General features: G+C 44.2%; 1 protein-coding gene across 1 annotated transcript; it reads right to left on the bottom strand.

The window, feature by feature from the left end:
* Positions 1-528: 528 nt before the first annotated feature.
* On the bottom strand, positions 529-19,203 carry TICRR (TOPBP1 interacting checkpoint and replication regulator). Its single transcript, XM_058847224.1, has 22 exons — positions 18,528-19,203; positions 17,702-17,957; positions 16,886-17,127; positions 16,384-16,627; positions 15,724-15,859; positions 14,878-15,020; positions 13,953-14,165; positions 13,194-13,342; positions 12,378-12,472; positions 11,926-12,019; positions 11,679-11,758; positions 11,115-11,351; positions 10,600-10,696; positions 10,312-10,384; positions 9,480-9,620; positions 8,906-8,996; positions 8,320-8,381; positions 6,683-6,838; positions 5,793-5,950; positions 3,308-5,594; positions 2,010-2,114; positions 529-1,669 (listed from the first exon to the last, which is right to left on the bottom strand). Exons 1-22 carry the CDS (start codon positions 19,173-19,175, stop codon positions 1,551-1,553), a joined length of 5,826 nt encoding a protein of 1,941 aa, XP_058703207.1. The 5' UTR covers positions 19,176-19,203; the 3' UTR covers positions 529-1,550.
* Positions 19,204-20,608: the final 1,405 nt, after the last annotated feature.

Raw genomic sequence — 20,608 nt, 5'->3', positions numbered from 1 at the left:
GCAAAGGGCTGCTTGACCAGTTGACCCTAAGAAACAAGCCACTGCTTCAGCCTGGAATGAGAACAGCTACCAATAACCACTACTTAAGGAGTAACACACCAAGTTAAAAGCCAGCCTCTGATTTAAGAACCACCTTCTGATCTCCTACGTCCTTGACCTTGCCTGTAATGGTGTGAGTGAGGGGGGGATATTACTGAGGCTCTCATATGTGGCTGAGCTATGCAAGATTGAGACACTTTATTTCCTGCTGTTGAAAACAAAGACCTTCAATAGGGAAATAACAATTCATCCTACTAGGAAATAAGTAGTAGATTTGGAGCTCCAAGCTCATGTCACTCCACATCCTTGAAGGAGGTGCAGCTCTCCCAGAAGCAAAACAATCACTGTTAAGCACAGAATTCCACCCATTTTCCCAGTGGGAAATTAACAGCTTTCCTGCAACAAACAGTGTGTCCAGGAAACAAGCTCCACTCAATCCCATCTAGTCCCTCAAAACCTTAAAGCCACCTAACAAACCTGTTTTCCCATGCCTTGTTTTAGGATGACCTCACACCATCTTCATAGCTCTCCACCTCCTGTGCAGTCAATAGACACAGTGGGGTGAGTTCCCCAAGATCCTGCTATGCACAAACACATCACTATCCCAAGGGCAGAAATTCAGCCCTTCTAGTATTATGCACAATTTTAGCCCCTTAGAGGCTACATCTCAAGCACTAAACCACAGCTCGTGCTCTCTTCATGGGGTTAGAAAACAAATGTGCCACAGGCAACTAAATCACTATTTAATCCATGACTCAGTTTGGTAAAGAATAGCCTTGAAACTGTCATTTTCAGTTATTCCGTCCAAGTTTTACTTCTCAAGTACACTTCTCCAGCCAATTCTCTCTGGCTTACTGCAAGTTTGCAGAAAAGAACAATGAAGTCATTCCATCAGCATCTGCTTATCCAGCAGTAGCCAGGAGCGGATACACCAAACCATTCATGATCTACAAAGATGTTCCCAGTTAAATTATCTTTCCCCTTTTCTGTACTCTTGGCACTTGGCTAATTAATTAATCCACTTGTTATTTTCCCACTAAGCTGTGGCAAACTGGATGCAATTAACAGAGGGATCCTTTTAGTATGAGGACAAGACACAGCAGGAGCACACAGCTTGTTCTGTACCCATTCGCCTCCAGCATCCTCCTTCCTGCAGCCCCCATCCCTCAAGCCAAAGACAGATTTTGGATTAAAGGACACAATGAAAATTCATACCAGTTTATTTTACAAAAATCCTGTAGAAAAGTGACAATTCTCCCTCTTGAGCTGGGACCTTCACTGCAGAACTCACTCTAAAGCTTCCACTAGCAGAAAGACCAATCTATGCTTTGAATGGATGGAAGAAACCATAGATTTTTAAAATGGTCCTTATTTCTACTGCCACAGGCTTACATCCAGTCTCCTACCAACACAAGGCAGCTCAAGCCAAGCACCAAATACTGGTCTTTGTTAAAAGGTGTGTTGTGCAGCTGGGATAATACAGTTTTCCCATGCTGGCCTGGCTCCAAACTTCAGCTTAGCAGGTTTTTCCGTGAGTAAGTCCTGCTAAAGCGATGCCTCCTGGAAGCCATGACACGGAATGGAGACAGCTCCTGGTTGGCAGTGATTTGGGCAGCATCAGATTCCTCTTCTACAAAAACAGAAAGAATACATGAAAGCCACAGTCTAACAGAATTCACTGGTGATTCCAAGAAGCCAAATACCATGTGGAGACAAGAACTGGAAGTTGCACTTCCCACCTAGCTACTCTCTCTTCATTGCTACCTCTCCTTCCAAACTTCCCAGTTCATGCCAAGTTTCTTGTAAGCATGTGAGATTGAGACACTGAACACAGCAGTGGCAGATACAGTCACAGGTTTTCTGCCCAAAGCCCAACCTCCAACACAGCATGATTTGGTTCTTATTAGCTGGAGGCAAGTAGAGAGCACAGCCAGTCTGCTTGAGCCCAGCTTTTCCTCTCTTGTGCTTACCTTGAACGTGCTTTTTCCGAGCCGATGGTGGGGAGAGCAGTGGAGACTGGGTCAGGGCTAGAAGGCTGCTGGCAAAAAGTCCCCTTGTCAAGGATGGAATGGAGCCTGGAGAAGCACAGTGAGATGCTGCAGCAAATCCACTCAACTCAAGTGTTAAGTCTCACACACAGCCTTAAAGTTACCTCAAAACTGGCATCAGTATCACTGATACTTTGAGTTTACCCGAAACAAACTCTAGGCTGTCACAGCAGTGTTTAGCATTTGAGAAAGGTAAACAGCAGTCTAGAATCAGCTCCTAGCACATTTCATTTTCTTAGCTGGCTTAGCAGAAAAATCACTTCACTTGTATTAAACACAGATATTTTACATGTCCTGGAAGAAAACTGTTACAACCTCAATAATCTAGAAATACAAACACAAGGTCTGTAGGTACAGAAAGTCCCTTACAGGACCATCTTAAGGCTAAGCACTGCTATTATTTCATGCCCTGAATATGGATTAATGTTGCTTCAAGGTTTGGCCTTTTTTCTGTGCTAATGTTGAGTAAGACACTGCTTCTGTATACACATCTTTCCTTGCAAGAGAAAAGAGACACCAAAGCTTAGTGCAATGACTACAGAACAACACCTGCCACAGTGCCCTGTAATTTCTACAATGATACTAGATTAAGTATTTGAAATTCAAAAGGCCTTGTTTACAGAGCTGAACAGCCTGTTTCACCAAGGTTAGCTGAATCGTCTGTACCCACAGCAAAAGCAAAGAGGCAGCTTAAACCCATATACCTAGCAATACATCATTGCTAGCAAGGGAATCATTTCTGGTAGCACTTTCAACAGACCCACCACCATGGGCAGAGACAACTGGAGCAACAGTGAACACCAACATCCACAGGACTAACCCTGCCAAGGCTCCAGTCTGAAGCACTTAAGCAGCTAAGCTTTACACTTAAGATTGTTGGCTTCAGAGCTGGATGCTGGGCAGAAGACAGTGGCATCAACACAAACCTGAACAAATCACCAGCTGGATGCAACTGGGATCCTCTCTCATCAAGTTCTCAAACTTTTAGTTCCTCCAGCCTCCTGCTCTTTCATATTTCTCTGATCTCTCTTCCATCATTAATACTCCTCCTACCCAGTCTGCATATCCAAATAATTATCTTCCATGTCATCTACAAGCCACTTCCCTCACTATCCCTCAACATAATTACACAGAAAACAATCATGTTCTTGTTTTAGTCTAAGCCCCATTTTTAACCACATGTGAATTTCAACTGAGTGACTTTCATGCTATTTAATTACCTGACAAAAGGAAGACATCATCATCCCCAAGACTATCGTGCTGCTTCAGTGTTTTGAGAGCACATGCTCCTGGTTTCTCAGAAAGTATAGAGTCTGTCCTTGATTTACTTCTGTTGCCCTCATCTGTGGAAAAGCTAGTGAAATCCAAGCTGTCCCTATCAGCATGTGATCTCTTGGCACTGTGATTCTCCTCCTTTTCTGGTGATAGGCAAGTAAAGACCCGCTTCTGAGATTTCAAGCCAAAAGTTCCCATGGCAGAGTCCTCATCAGCCCTCGGTTCAGAGTCACTAGGAGATGCCTGATCCTGGAGCCTGCAAATCCCTTCCAGTTCAAATTCCCCAAGAGTATTTGTTACTTTGCTGCTGCAGTGTTCTGAGATCCTCATCGCTCTCTCTCTGCCTGCTGACACCCGTGTCTGATCATCAGCATTCCTCTCAGTCTGACCACAGCTCCCATTAGCAGTGCTGCCTGCTGCTCTCTTCCTCCGAGGCCAGTCATTGATGGCATCAGGAGTACCCTTCCCTTTCTGCTTTGGAGAAGGTGTCCGGAGAACTGCTGCTTCCAAAGGGAAGGGAGAGGTGACAGTAGAGGCACAGCTTGTTGGGGTGTATGACTGACATATGTAGGTCTGTCCTGTGCCTTTCCCAGGTGTGCTATGGAAAGAACGGCAGCAGGATGGAGAAACACAGGCAGCTGCTAGTTTTCCTGGGTGCTTGCTGCACCAGGTCATAGCAAAATCACTGAAGGAGCTTTCTCCTCCCCTGGGTTTGCTGGCGCTTGCTTCAGGCTGAACTTCCAATGATGAGCAAGAGCCAATTTTCTTAATGCGAAGCTTGGGCAGGCCTGAAGCTTGCATTTCAATTTCCACTTCGTACGTCGGCGAGCTGGCAGAAAGAAGTTTGTGATGACTTTCAGGAGTTGAGAGCTTGGCTACAAACTGAGGCTCTCCCATGCGTGCCGCAGCCTCCCGCTGCCTCCTGTCTGCAGTGCAGCGTAAGGAATAGGCAGGAGGAGACTTCTGCAGAGGAGGCAAAGTATTCAGGGAAAATCTGGAGCGTTTCTTGAGATTTGGAGCCTTCAGTCCCATATATTCTTCCCTCAGCAGAGTTCTTGCTTCCAAGTCGTCACTAACTGTTTGCAAATCACTTAGGAAGGACTCACAGGTGCTTGCACTGCAGTTCTCCCCCTTAAGTGATGGCTCACAGTCTCTCTCAGCATTCTGAGCATGTTCCTGCCCTGCAGCAAAAGGCTTTGGAGACAAATGGTTTTCCAAGTCCTCCCTTGAAGGAGACTTTTGAGGCACTCTATCCATCTGTTTATTTTTCTCCAATACAGAAGTATTTTCAGTAACTTGGGACTCATGAAGCTGAAGGCTTTCTACAGAACAGTAATCACCACTATCATGACAACTGTCCTCATTTTTTGTAAGTGTTGCACATGTGAGGCTCTCTCCTCTAGAACCTGCTTCACGTTTGGCCTGCTTCGATGTGTGAAGCAGAGGCTTCAGTGAAGTGCCAGTAATACCTGAAATCTTTTGAGAAGATGGTGTAGATGCACCAGGTTCCCAGTCAGACTCCCCTGCCTGCGTGTGGGAAGCAGAGCAGCTTGTCACAGTGTTTGTGGAACTTTCACAGAGTGGAGAACTGCATAGAGGCTCTGGCCTCGCAGCAAGTTGAGGTATTTCTGTACTCAGTGGGCTGGTACATAACTTTAAACCTGGATCTTCAAGTTTCCTGGGTGTCCTTTTACATGCTTGAGAGAACTGATCTAACTGCACCTGAATTTCCTTTGTGAGGATTTGCCTCCGAGCACTAACTGGAGATGCTAATTTTGAGAGATATCTCGAGGAACGTCTTGGAGTCTGAAGCTCTGTAAAACAACTTTCTTGAGTGGCAGAGGGGGAATAAGAAGCAGCTGGATTTGAATCTGTTGGAGGTAATACAGAGGCATGAAGCCCTATGAACTCTTCATGTTTTGGTGTTTGCAAGCCAGGCTCTTTGAAAGGAGGGGAAAGTGGTAGTGCTGCACAACAGTCCTCAGCAGTTACTCGCAGTAAGGGAACCCTCTTGCTGTCAGATAGTGCAGATGGAGACTTGACCCTTTGTGCAGGATGAGAAAAGTATTTTCCCAAACATTTAGCTACAGGCTGCTTAGCTGCTGTACTTTTGCCAGGTGTCTTCTCCAGCTTCTGTGGCGTCCTGTGGACAATGCGAGGTGATCTCCTTGGGACCTTACTGGCAGAATTTAGTGGCTTCTGGGAAAATTTATGAGGTATTTTTCTAGGAGTCTGCAGGGGAAAAATAGTAAATTAAAGAATCACGTTTGTTCCAGGAGTATTATCTATCCAACTTCATATTTACTTCCCAAGATTTGAAACATAAGAAACCAATTGGATGAGACTTAAGGAACACTAAATTTAAGATGCTGATGAATGGAGGAGAAAATGAGGATGGGAAGAAAGAGAAAGGGAGGTAACTGTTTGTACCTGACATGAGGGGAGCTCCTCTAAGTTTAAGGAATCTTTTCTTGTTCTCCTCCTTCCAGGTGAATGCTTCACTGCAGGACTAGACATGTCAATGACTGCACCAAAGAAAAACCTCTTTGGAGTCTGGACAGGGGGGCCCTCTGAATGCTGGTTAAGGCCTATAAATAGGAACAGTACAATTTAACTAATACGAAGTAACATGCCAGAATTATCTGAATCACATCAGACGTGTGGAAAAGCAGTATAAAAAGCTCATATCCCTGGCATGTTCCTTTCTAGCCAAATGTTAAAGCTTCACCAGAATTATTGTTGTTTCCCATTATGAAATTAATATCCATCTCCTTGTGCTCCAATGGTAAAAAAAGGTATAAAATACCTCGGCCTCTTATTCTATTTATAGCTTGTAGCTTTAGATAGTTCTGGTTCATGACTAAGGATTCTAATAAGTAGAATATAAAGAACTAAGTGTCACCATTTTTAGCTGATAATCCTACTGAGAAAGCCTGCAAAGAAGATCCCATCAGTCATTGCTTTATGCTGCCACTGAGTAGACTGAAAGTAAGCTATAGGATTTCTGTCCCATATTTCACAAGGATTTCACTGCATTTAAGGAATGCAGACTGACAATCAGTGGTATTCTGTTAGATGGGCCTGACTGGTTTGTTAAGTTGGCAGTGAATTCATCATAGAAATAACTGCATTACCACCCTCAAAATTCAGATTACCAATTAAAAAATAATTACTGAGGATGATTTTCTGTCTACAGAAGGTATTACATGACAGCTCTTAGCTTCTTAGTCTCTTATAGAGCCAAATCAAATCAAACTCGGAGCTATCCATGCCAGCTTTATAGATCAGCAGTATCAGTCTGTTCAAATCCCACTTAGTACCTTCTACATCCTGCAGTTTACAGCTCTCCTTTTCTTGTCCCTGGTGGAGGTGCTGTGAATTTTTTGAGCTGGGCTGTGCAGTGGAATAGAAAGCACCAGAGCAGGTCCTATTTAAAGACAGCTGTTTGATGCGTGGGCTTCTTCTCAAACCTGCTTCTGAAAAGGCAAGGACATTGGTGATTGAGCCTTCTTTCCCCCTCAGCAATTGGCACATCATCAGGAACAGTTCACAACTGCAAGGAGCATACTCTCAGAAGAAACTTCTCTACAGATACCTATCTCACCCAGGAAGGCAAGCAGGTGAAGAAAAAAGGTTCAGTTTTCTTGAGGAATTGGAATATTTATGCATACAAATCTCCATCTAAAGTATGATGCCTCTCCTCTAACTCATGATTACTCTCATTCTGTAGGAGTAAAACGGGCTCGCGGTGGGAGACTTCCCTAAGCCAGGCTGCTCTTGGGATAAGCAGTTTATTATTTAGGTAGAAGGTGGAAGAGATCTGTTTACACTGCCAGCCACAGTGTTAAACATGCTCAAGGAGAGAGAGTGGAAAGAGGGGCTGAGAGCATGAGAGCAGTAGGCAATTAAGGGGGTAAAGAGATGGGGGCAGGAGGGGGGAAGTTAAGAAAGATTAGAGAGGTTAAGAGCCAGTAAAAGGTTAAGAGAAGTTAAGAGAGAGTAAGAGGTAAAGAGAGTGAAGTTCTTGTTACAATAGGTTGTATCTTTTTCTATGGTGAAAATTCTAATTCCCAGTAACCAACCAGTACATAACACACATTCTATAGTATTTACATATAGCCTATAAGAACTACTACATTACCATACAGTGTTACATATTAAACTCTAAAAGTTACTCTTCAAATTCTTCTCTTGCTGCTTCGACCTTTGGATTCACTGTCAGCAGAAGGGTATTGTTCAATCAACAGGGATTCTCCTTCAGCTGGCTAGGCTATTGTTCTTTGGTTATATAGTAACTAACACTCAGTATCCTATGTCTCAAAGCTAGTTTGCATTTTTATTTCCATTATAGGTTTCATATTTTCAGAATCTTTTGCTAAACCATCATATTTATAAGGTTTCCCTGTTTCGTCTTCTCCAACATCAATCCTCTTTAGCAATTATATGGAAAGAAATGCTAGAAAAGCCATGTTCAATGCAAGTTACATCCAAGTTAAAAGATGGGTTAATGCTTGTCTTTTTTTGCTAGCAATTTCATTTTCCTGCTTGCCCAGACATGCTGTTTTTTTCTTCCCTTCTGGGAAAAGGAACAGCAGTAGCCAACACGAGACACTCCTGAGAGCCAGGTGGCTGTCTGTTACAGCAAAACCAGAGCAGGGTCACAGCACAACATGGTGAAGCTACATTAAAAATAAGCATGTGCTGGTTTGACAGTAATTATAGCAAATCTTGTTCACCCGTCAAGTCCTTCACGTTTTTTCTTTTAAAAGACTTACTATCTACCGCTCTTTTTTAACTTCTACTGCACAGAGCTGTTAAAGCAGTGAGCAGCAAGTGGTTCTGTGAGAACAGTGTAACACTTTTGGACTGACTTCTCATGAATTAGCCATATCAAAGCACACTCATCTTATGAGCTCCGATACAGCCAAACCACTTTTAATGAAAAATCAGTGCTTACCATATATGGCCTTCTCTGGAGATTCTTCTACAACACCAGTGTCACAACCAGGATCAGAAGACCTTGAGAAACAACAGACGTTTTGGGCTCAGCACACTGAACACATTTACAGGAACAGAACTTGCCACAGAAACTGAATACCAGTGCTCTATTCTACACCAATATATTGCTTTGTGGGCTACTCTAAGTGAGCAATTAGTGAGTACTTTGCCTCCTATTGACATGTAATTAAGTATGGGGAGCTCCCTAAATGTACAGGTAACACTTCTACATGAAAGAAAATGCTACAATTCAGCCTGGAGTCCACAAAATACAGCAGGAGCCTTTTCTTCAGAAGCCCTTGAATCTGGAACTGAACCTAAAAAGACATTAGCTGCAGGAATTAAAGCAGCCTGACTTACATGATGAAGCAAGCAGTATTTCCCCACTTAAGCAATGGCATTTAGCCTCCACTGGTCCTCTTACTGCCTTAAGTGAAGATTATCTCTGACCACAACGATACCTGGTAATTCTGCTCACAGCCATTAATTAGGCATCCACTAATTAGACAGCCAATACTTACTGAAGAAATTCAGAAAGAACTCACCGGCCTTTGATCTGCTTGTGTAGGAGTCTCCTGGACACCTGCTTATGTAGTGGTGTTTCTGAAACTCTCTTGGTCAATAACTTGCGATGCTCTAAAAATCATGCAAGAGCTATAACATCACACAATTATAAAGTACTTGGAACAAATAAATACAGTTTTGTACAGGCATAAGCTTAAGAATGACAGTCAATATAGAATCTCTGTGCTGTCTCCCAGCACTCACAAGCTATCATTATTTCAGTCCAGTGTCAACAACTCCCTCCCACTCCCTCAATACTAACAGTACCATGTCAGACAGAGTTAACCTACTGAGATAATTTCACTTTATCTTTATTTCACAGATCCTTTTTTAACCAAGCTATTTTAACTTTAATTTTCTTCATGAGATGTAAAGAGTTCAGTAAAAACAGGTTTCAGTTTCAATACCATCATTATTCACCCTCCAAACACCACTGCAATGACCTCCTTTTATCCTTTATAAAAAACAGGTCATAATTGTTTCATAGAACTGGGAATGCAAAAATAGGAATTTTAGTAAAAGCTCTTCCACAACAATCCAACATGTACAACATACCTTTGTTGCCCTCACTGGTGCATTTGTATTTTAGGCCTTCCACAGCAGATACTGACTGGCTTCTAAGCATCTTTTTCAGTGACTTTTTTGATGGTGAAAGTATCTCTTCATTGAAGAGATTCCTCCTTACCTTTGTAACCTCTGTGAGGCAAGAAAAGCAAGAAAAGATCAGATTACAAGGAAAAGCAGAAGAAAAAAAAGAAAGAAAAAAAATATAAAGGTAATTTTGTCAGGCCACTAGGGATAGAACAATACACCAGCATGGAAAGACAGCTTTTAAGAGGCTAAAAAGCTTTGAAAAGTTGGGTTTTTTCTGCTACTGGAACATGTCCTCCTCTAAATCCATTCCAACCTTCTTTTCTGAATTTGTATTATTTGCATTTTTCCAGCAATAAGCTACAAGCAGATGCCATAGCAGAAAAAGCAGTCAGTGTTCCACGTGGAATATTAGGTACACTACAAAATCTCAACCAAAGCACATCTTGGTTCAGAGAACACATGTGAGATTTATTTTTATGAAGTATTTGTGGGGATATATCCTATTTTCAGATATAGTTCATTCTTCTCCCCATTTTCTTTTCAGGACAGAGAAGATGGAAATAATTTCAAGAGTCAAGGTTTTCTTTTGAGGACACGAAATTTAAGTGTTCTGCGTCTAAGTACGCAGAATACCGCATACTTTTTTCCCCTCAAAGTTTTTGCAGAACTCAGCAAAACTTCCTTCAGATTTCCAGCATGCCTCAGCATAATTTCATCATGGCTCAGTAAAATTTACAGGGACAACATGTGCTGAAGATGCACCTTTCCATGAACAAGCCAGAAGTCAATATACCTTGCACTGCCTCTTTCTGCAACAAAGGCATCTGCTGGGACTTCTCAGTGGCAAGGTAAGAACGCAAGCTCTCCTGAAACAAAGAAATCAGCCTCAGCAGCAGTGCAATGTTATGCTTAAGTGTGAATATTAACTATAAGCTCTGAACCACACATTATTTCAATTTCTCCTTCAAAACAACTTGATCTCTGTACAGCTGATACATGGCACACTTGCTAAGGGAATACAGAGCAAGAGTTTTTGCGATCAAGCATCACAACTCACTCACAATCCCTCTGCAAGTTTTACCTTTCTGATGGGGTTCTTGGCTACCTTGGGAATCTCAATTTGACGCAAGTTCTGTGGTGCTTCTGTCATGCTCCTGTGTCTGGCCAACACATTTTTCCTTTAGAAAATACACAAAAATTAAGTTAAAATAAGATAAAAAGCACAGTTAACAACCTACTGATGATTAAACTTAGATTTGACTCAGGATATAGGAAGTGTATACCGAAATTCAAATTGCAAACTGAGTTGATACCTCACTTACTGTAACACTGGGATATGATTTGCAATATAAAAAGCTATTCCTAAGGTTGGTATTAGAATTCATTCACAATTTCCTAATATGAACACAGATTTCCCCAACACAGAGATCTCCAGTAAATCACTTTAACAATATAGATCAGCTATTGCACAGAATAACATGCTTTTGGTCTCGTGGAAGATGCTCCTGAAAACTACTTTTGCTAAGATACAAATACAGAATCAAGATTGTATTTTTTATAGTCAACAAAAAGCTGCCTCCTGTTTGGAATTACTACCTTCTCTTTTTGGCAGATCTGGTGCGCAGCTCTTCCAGCTGATCACTCTCAGTGCAAACAGCGCTGGGAGTTAAGACAGATGATAAAGAGGGAGGAAGGCCTGGAGATTTGCTATCCAGAGTCATGGAGTCATCACTGAAGAAGTCTGAAGGCAGAACAGATGCCAGCTTCGGAGGTATTTGTGTACCCAGACCATAATAAATATCTCCAAGGGTCTTCGGTATAGAATTCATATACCTGGAGCACCAGAGAGAACCCACATGAAATGCATCCCTCCTCAAAACTGTTGGTATTTCAAATCCAAGGTGTGAACTAAATCCTTGCTCTTACACATCAATTTAAAAACAACAAACTGAATAGCAACTGGGTTTTTTAATTAGTTTACTTGCTTATCAGCTACCTTTTCTTTAACCAAAATATAAGTGTAATAAAGAGAACACGTCTAAATTTCTGAGAATTACCAAGATGCAGTAAATCAAAGCTGTTGATTGCTCTCTACTCACAGACAACATCGGACCCAAACCACAGTCCCCAGCAACACATAAGTTATGCTGAAGAACTTACAATTCTAGTATTTCCTCTAGAAACTTTGTAAGATAGGCTGGGTCTTCAGTCAGACATAAAATGCGCAGCATATCTGTCACCTGGAAGAGAAAGTCAGGTGGCAAAATGGATTAAGGTGTGACAGCTGCAGCACCAGATATTTTAGTATAGAATATAATGTGTTAGTGTAAAATCAAAGGAAAAGCAGGTTCCAGGTCTGCATTTCTAGTGCCACGCAGAAACACAACCTGGTTTGTACTTTCCTTACCTCTTCTAACAGCTGCTCCATTTCCTCAGCGTTGCTTTGCAGCGAAGGGCACTGAAGGCACAACTCAAGGCGCAAAAATACCTGAAGTCGGCACCTAAGGAAACAAGTAATTATCTACCACCTCTTTTTCTAATGGAAACAGCAGATTTACTGCAAAAGGTGTGCTCAAAAAAGCAATGGGAAGGGAAGTGGTTCCTTTTGACAGCAAAATTTAGTTAGCGTTTCATTTTGGTGGCAAGGGAGATGCCTCATTCCAGATATAGGCTGCAGTGCTTATCACACAACACGGGTATATTTGCATTTAATGAAATGGTTTTACTGCAACCAGAGATTCCCCTTGAAATATTTGCCCCATGTAAATACTTTTCCAGTTGTACAAAAAAGCCACCATTAAAAACTGCTAACCAACTCCACAGTATCTCAGAAGCTGAAGTAAATACAGTGTCTCATACTCTCTGACTTTGGTCTCCTTCTGTGAGCCATGCTGTTGTCTGAGCATTTTGCTGGTCTTCAGGAGATGGTTTCTGACTCTTCCCACACACGCCATCTACAGACACATAATGAGAGCAAGAACTTCAAAACTGTTCCCTTCCACAGGGCAGGTCCCCCAGTTATCCCCCCAGTCTTTTGGGTCGTATCTTTTGGATACAGTTCAGTTTTTTCCTTTTCTTTCAAGGAAAGGAATTATGTTTCCTTTCAGTAGCAAAGTTATGACACAACAACTTGGAGCTTGAAATCACAGAGGTCTCTTGCTCACAGTTTCAGGCTTTCTTCACTCTGGATCCACTTTGGATTTGTCTCTCATGGTGTTTTTGTTAAATTAATCACAGATTTACCAGTTTTGGTTTCAGATTATTGTAAACCTATAAATAGTGCTAAAAATTGTAAGAAATACCTTGAACAATTTCTCTTTCCTTGCAAAGCCAGGCCTAGATTTGCCATGTAATGCATAACAAAAGAAGCATCTTCTTTAAAATACAGTTTGCAAGAATGTATTTTTTGAAATTAGCCTTTGTGAGGAGGTCAATGTAAAGAAAAGATGTCATGCAACATTTAGCAAAGTTGTAAACTGATACGTGAACTGGATTTTCCTACATTTTTTACAAGCATCTAGTTTTTCACTATTGAGTCCTCACAGATAGAAGCAGTCAGTGACCATGGAGTAACTCCACATACAATTTCTGGAAATATGAAGGAAAGGTAGCCCAAAATAGTAAAAATTCTAACTTCCAGATCAGTAACAACCCTGCCCATATGCTCTTACCTACCTCTTTCTCTTTGACACCTTGTACTTTCAAGAACCTTTTAATGGCCACAATCATATTCTGAGCACACACAGACGAGGGAATTCCCTCAGCAACAGCCTTCTGGTAGCTTGCAGCCAAGTGGGACTGCAGCTCCTCCTCTGTTTGGAAGTCTGCAAGGAAATGGTCTCTGTTAACTAAATGCATGTTTACCACATCTCACTGATAAAATACTCAGCCCAGCTGAAGAAGGGAGCAGAGGAGGTAATAATAAATATTTCCTCCATCAGTGATGCATCCAGACCACAGCACAATAACAGAGGCAGTCCCAGGTCCAGGCTCATGATACATTATAAGCTAAATCAATCCTATAATCAACAAAGTCTGCCTAAGGTCAGCAAACAAAATGTCCTTTATTTCTGCCTAATTAGTAAACAGGACTACATTTCCAGTTATACCATGATGAATGCTTCCCTCTATTTCTTTAGGTTAAAAAAATTTAAAAAGTAAATCCTTATTACTTTTTTCAGGTGGATACAAGGCAATAAACTAACCCCAAAAACAGCTGCAACATTAGTTTGTAAAGAATCAGAAACTAAATGGCAGAAGGGGGGGAAAAAATGTCTACTCTTTGTCATGCTGAAGATACAGAAACTCAAACACTGATCTGCTCCTTGGTACTGAATACTCCATTCCATAAAAATCCGCTATGACTCCTATATCAGGATATCAAGAGTTCATATGGGATGTATCAGGACAGAAAGATAACGACTTAACACACACCAACTGGTATTTGAAGTGCTTTTGCCTTTCCTTCCACCTTTTCATCCAATCTTTTTGCTGAAGGCTTCTGTGGAACCTTCTCATTCACTGCTGGTGGCACAGCATCAGGTTGAAACTTCTGAGCTTTTACATTCAGTCTTGCTACATTGAGCATCTGCAGGGATCTGGGCATGGTCTTCATCTTCTGCCTGACTGGAGTTCGGGGAACCCCACCTGAAATGCCACAAGAGAGAGTTAGAGAGTTCTACCATCAGCACACTGGGGCAGGAACTCCATCCAAGGTAGAGAACAGCACTAAATTCTGTATTACTGTGAACTTGGTAACCTCCTAGAGGAAAACATGGCCCCAAAAGATTGGTATTTCTTCATGAAACCAACATATAGGCAATGTAGCAGGCAGCTACTTCTTCTAATAAAAAGCCAGATGCATATTGCTCTGCACAAGAACTTACACAAGTTTAATCAGAAGTTATATATATAGGCAGCAGAAATAGTCACAGAAATAGAAACAGCTGACAGAGCAGGACTTAGAGATACATAAGGCTAGGGTACGGTCAACTCTGGTTAGTGTAGAGAAAAGCAATGATTAAACTTTTCTAGAAGAAAGTATTTTATTTCTCTAATTAGAACACAATTGAGTGGTTGTAGTATTTACTAGTAGCTGGAACAATCCCTGTTTCAACAGCTAATTAAACTGCAGAGCTCTACATGCTGCTTTTAACAGCTCTGTCAGTCCCCGCACAGCCTTGAATTACAATAATTGGGGTTCTACTACAGGACAAACCTAATACTAATAAGTAAATGAGATTGTCCCTAAATAAAAAAAATAAATCTAAAGCATGGTATTACTTAGAGCACAGATCTCTGGGATTCATGCATCATCTTTTATTGACAACATGCACACATAATCCCAAAGTATACATACGTCTTTTTTTGTTATTTCCTGGTCCAGCTGCAGCAGAGGTTTCATTGAATTTTCTCTGGTACAACTCAGATAGACTTTCTGAGAGCTCCACATTACATTGGTCTGCATCAGCCCTCCTGTTAGCACCAGGAACCTGCAGGAGCCTATATGAAAGAACAATACCATTACCAAAACAGGGTGGGAGTAGGAGGCATATCCCTTCTTCCTGTGGACAGAAACAAGGCTTTTCTAGGTTCCAGTCTGCAGCAATATAGTGCAAGTAGCACACATTACTAACTCTCCCAGCACTTGTTCCCCAACACATTTAGGAGATGCAGAAAACCCAAACCATCTTAAAATGCTGGAAACAAGGATTACATTAATGTAGAACTGATATGGCACTGACCTGTACCACAAAACTAAATGAGCAGCTGTGTGCTTTCTAAACTACCCTGCGTTAGGCTCTTCTGTTTCACTCAGCATGCTCTTTGAAGAAAGCAAGCTGATTCATTCCAAATAACCATCAACTGCACACAACCACATCTTCAGTATCTTGCACTGGATCTTACCATCCCATAAAAACTGAAATTTGTCATTTCCCAAGTAGCTTAAGGTCATTTTAAGTGACCTTTGTAACTCCTGAAACTACCAAGATTTTAATCCATGCAAACAGATACCCAAACATCCTGTTCTAAATTTCTTTTGTCCATATACCCCACCAAGAGATAAGCCACCAGTCAACTGAGTACAGAAATAAAAGCAGTAGAGAAGCATTTAATTCTAGAACTCTGAGCAATGCTACAGCCATACTCCCTTAATAGGAAGCAGAAATCCTTGATTATTGCTCAGAGACATTCAGAAAAATACCTGAATGACTCCATCAGATCTGAGCTTGCTCCACAAGCATTGGATGCAGGATACCATGCTTCCAGTACTGAAGGATGCCAGCCTGCTGTATGGGACAGTTCCCGTTGGACCCACTCTGGCACTGGAGTTTCTTCTCCTGTAAGCAGACACACACATACACAAAAATTAGAAAAGCTGAACTAAGTGGCAGAAGGTCCCAGCCTTCACAGAAGCTCTAACACAGAGGTTCGCAAATCTTTGATCCTGGAGAGACAATTTCATAGCCAATACATCAGAAGATGAGAAGATTCACTCTAACACAAAACACACATGTAAAAGCAGCCTCCTTGCTGCTATCCCACCCAAAAGCTTTACTGGCCCATGTGACAAATTTTAGGAAGCCTTCTTCTAAAAGCATGCTCTCAGGCACACGTAGCCATGCTTTATCTGCAAGCTAATGGAAACTAACACTCTGTCAATAAAACAAAGCTACACCCATAGAGACTTCTTTCTACATCACATCATAAGGCCTTAGCTACAGATGACACAATGAACAAGTCCCAGAAATGAGACTCAAGGAGAATTTCTCCTCAAGGAGAAAATCATTAATTTAGATTTTTTTTCCACTGCAGATCTGGAGATGATCAAAAGATGGCGAGTTTTGCATTTCCTGACACCTACCCAGACTGGCCAGAGAATCTCCCACTGACATGTCAATTTTAGTCAACACACTATTCACAATCTCTGGCAGGTGAGTAGCACAGTTTTGGGAAGAGTCTTCCACTACAGCTCCTTCTAGGCTGCATCCCTGAATTTCAGCAGTCTTCTCAGGACCAAGCAGAGTCAGAACTGCAGCATCCTCTGAAAGCGGTGACAGAACAGCAGTGCAGGGGCACCAAGTTTTAGACAGAGATACTTCAGCAATCTGCATTTTAAAAGAAAAAAAAAAAGGGAAAAAGAGAAGAGTTTACATTATCTAGAAATACAGAGACCTAAGGAGCACAGATGCTTTACAAGCAGGTTATAGAGTTACATGATCTCAAAAAAATGTTCTGAATTTAGCTTCAAATGAGCAATTTGCAGTGCAGTGTCTATTACTGTCTTCACAACATGATACTGCCACCTCCTTTGTCACAGTTCATTTCAGAGCAGGTATAAGTTCAAGGCAAAGGAGAAGATTTACCATGTGCAGTTCTTCAGCCACCAGACTCCTCAAGAGCTGATGAAACAGAGACCTGTTACATTCTCCCTGCCCAGCCTGCAAGCTCTGCAGTATCCAGCTCTCTGTGAGGAAGTGGCCAGCCTGTGCCAAGCTCCAACCCGTCACGCTTCCTTTCAGGAAGATGCTGACTGGACACTGAAGTTGTCTTTGACTCATGGCAAGAGGTTCCAGGATCACAGTACAGCTTTCCTGCTTCTTTCCTCCTGTGCAAGGATAGGACAAAGAAAAAGTCTGAAAGCAAGTAAAAAAGATTTTTCCATCAAGGTGAAGAGACAACTTCAATGTCCAAAAAGTGAGTCCCAAGATTAAACAGGGAATATACAGTAAGTGTGTTACAGAACTGACCTCCTTCCCATGTGCTCAAGGAGCTGAGTGATGGAAGCACCACTAAAGAAAGACCCCATGCATACTGCATGCTGCTTTACAGCTAATCTATTTTCTTTGGAAGGGGCTTTTAATGTGTTCTTATTTTAGCTAAATTGAACAATTGTATAAGAAGAGGGAGTGCACCTCTATAAGGTGGGACCAGCAAAGAGCTCTTCATCCAAGCTTCTAGGAGAATGGCAAACTGAACAGGCTAAATCAGAAACATGGGCTCACAGTTGTCTTATCAGAAGAAGCAGAGCACAAGCTGAACTTCAAAAATACCATAACACCTAGGTTTTTAAATATCTGAAGTTACTTCTACACACAGTACTTATAAAGGAAGCTCATCAAGGACCCTGCATGAGAGATCAGTTACTACCATGCACATCTATATTTTTCTTTTTTTATTACCAGGCATGCTGAAAAACAATGTTCCTTCTTGCTGGGGAAACACTGATCGATACAGGGATGGCCTGGAGAACAAACAGTTCAAAGTCGCATCCAGGGGCAGAAGCCTGGCCCAAGGCACAGCCTGTGGCACTGGGAACCCAGGAGCAGCATCTGCCCTGGGGTGCACCAAGGCTTCAGCTGGCAAAATGGTGCCTCCCATCTGAGAAATCACTTCCAACATTGTCCAGTAGCCACCATGATCTGGGCATTCGATCAGCTGAAATAAAAGTAACAGAGAGGTTTCAAGGTTGGCATTGAGAGAGCTTTCATGCAAATAAATAAAGACTGCACTTTTTCAAAAAAGCTGGCATGTGAAACGTATCCATAGCAGCTAAACATGGTGCTTTCTGAGTGTTTTTATGGACTTTACCAGCCTTCATAGGAACCTAACAAAGTAAATACTATTTCCAGTGAATTAAAACCTAGCAATCATGTCACACCATTTTTTTAATCTGATATTTTTAAGGTATTTTTTTAAAATCTGGTATGGTTCACACCTGAACTATCAGGCTGCTTATCTGCAATTCTGAACAGCTGTAACACCCCTCTAAGTCAAAGCACAAGACATCCCATCAATAAACACTGTACAGCTACTCCACTGCAGATGTATCTCAGTCTCCACGCGGATGATTCATTCCAGATTTCAGGCCCTTGCTGAAGATAATGTGGCAGTAAGTGACCCTTGGCGTGGTTCCCTACCACCCAAAGATTACTCAAGCCAGAAAGCAGTGTGGCAGATGTCCCGCTAGTGCTCATAGCTGAAAGCTGTGCTGTGTAACCTCGTTACCTGAGCCCAGTCGGCAGTGTCCACCCAGAACAGGGTGATTTTCTGTTCCACAAGCAACTCCTGGACACTCTTGGGCAGGAGTTTCTCCGCCAGCTCCTGCGCCGTGGGCGGCTCTCCAGGGGAGGAGGGGGCGTCGTTTCCCGACACGAACTGCCGGAGCTCCCTGCGCGAGTGCGGGCATGGGGAGAACAGGAACACGGCGTTCACGAAACCCTCGGGCGGCGCCTCCGGGGGCTCCTGGGCGGCCAGCCCCGTCCTGCGGCTCCTGCGGGGAGGCTTGGCGGGGGACGCGATCTCCGGGCGGTCCCACTGGAAGTCGAGCAGCGTCTCCTTGAGCCCGCTGTGCGTGAGGGCAGCACGCGGCGCGGGGCCGGGCAGGGCGGCGGGGGCCCGTGTTCCGAGCCGCTCCGCCAGCTCCTCCTCGAACCGCTCCCAGGCGCGGGGTCCCGGCGGGCGGAACCCGCCGCCCCGTGAGGCTCCGCCGCGGCCGCCGAGCGAGTCAAAGAAGCGGAAAGCCCAGCGGAGGCGGGAGAGGCCGAAGCGGCAGCCCAGGAGGGTGAGGAGGCGGAGGGCGCCGCGCTGGAGCCGCTCGCGGCGCGCGGGGCCTGCGGTGTCCAGCAGGAACACGACGCTGTGCGAGCACGACATGGCGCAGGCCCCTCACACCGCCATGGCCATCGCCCGCCCGGTACGGCCGCTCGCGCCCTCGCCTAGCGCGGGCCCCCATTGGCTGCCGCTGAGCGCCCGCCACGCCCACTTCCCGCTGCTCCCTCTCCCATTGGCGGAGAACTGCCAGCGGGAGGGCGGAGCGACGCGGCGATGAGCGGGGTGCTCACCGCTGATTGGCTGGCCGCGCGGCGAGCGCTGCCATCCCATTGGCGGGAGGCAGTGACGAAGGGAGGGCGGAGCCAGCGCGCGCCGATTGGGCGCCGCTACCGATTTAAAATTTAATGCGCGCGTGGCGGTGACGTCATTGGATGTGCGGTGTGACGTCACCGGGACGGCGGTGGCAGCGCTGGCCGGGCGGGATCCCGGGGCCGAGCCGCGACCCCGGCCCGGTCCTGCCCACCCGGCACCCGGGCAGGCTCCTCCAGTGCCGCCAGAGGCCCGCGCCTGCCCGCGCACCGGCACCTCCCCATCCCCGCACCGCCCGCGGGCAGCAGGGACAGGGACAGCGGCAGACAGAACCTGCCCGGAGGCTCCTGCCGACACGGCATCCTCCTCCCCCAGCCTCCCCGGAGAACAGCAGGGACAGCCCCAGGCCCGTATGGGTTAAATTCAGATTCAAATTCAGATTACATGTTACAAAGAAAGAAAAAATACTGTTGGAGTGGTCAGGCATTGAAATAGGTTGGGCAGGGAAATGGTGAAGTTGCCATCCCTGGAGGTGTCCAAGAGGCATCTGGCACTGGGTGATGTGGTTTAGGGGGTTACAGTGATAATGATCTGTTGATGGCTAGATTTGATTGTAAAGATCCCTTCCAAACTTGACGATTCTATGGAAAGGTGTAGGGTCAGGGCACCTGGACAGGGGCTGATGCTTGTGGAAGACCCTGGGTTGTCATCAGCTGCCTTGTCCAAGAAAAACCCCTCCCTGCAGGGCTTGAAGGACATCTTACCCCATGGTGTCAGTGGTCAAGGTGTGATCACAGCAGGTAAAGGCAGAGGAATCCCCACAGAGCGGAGCCACCCGGGTGTCTGCTCCACCCTCACCTCCAGAGCTTGAATGCCCCAGCCCAAACCAGTGTCACCAGATGTATTTATAGAGCAACAAAGACAAGCGGGCACTAAATGGCCCATTCAGCTCTGCTGGTGACTGTGAACACAAGTGGATTTAATGGGCTGGAACCAGGAGCTGATCCACTTGGGTGGGTGGGAATAACCTGCCACCAAGAGCAAGAGAAGGACAACAGGTCTCCCTGGAAAAGTGCAGAGGGCAGCCTGCAGCCTTGGGACTGTGGGCTCCCTTCTCCTGGCTGGGGACTGACATCTCTCGCTGCTTGACATCTCTCTGCTGTTTGAGCCCTGAAGAAGAGCCAGCCACACCATGTCACTGCCATTGTCCAACCACTGGTATCTGT

The sequence above is a fragment of the Poecile atricapillus genome, chromosome 11 (genome assembly GCF_030490865.1).
Source record: "Poecile atricapillus isolate bPoeAtr1 chromosome 11, bPoeAtr1.hap1, whole genome shotgun sequence".
NCBI classification, from domain to species: domain Eukaryota; kingdom Metazoa; phylum Chordata; class Aves; order Passeriformes; family Paridae; genus Poecile; species Poecile atricapillus.
This window is presented reverse-complemented; position numbering and strand designations above follow the sequence as displayed.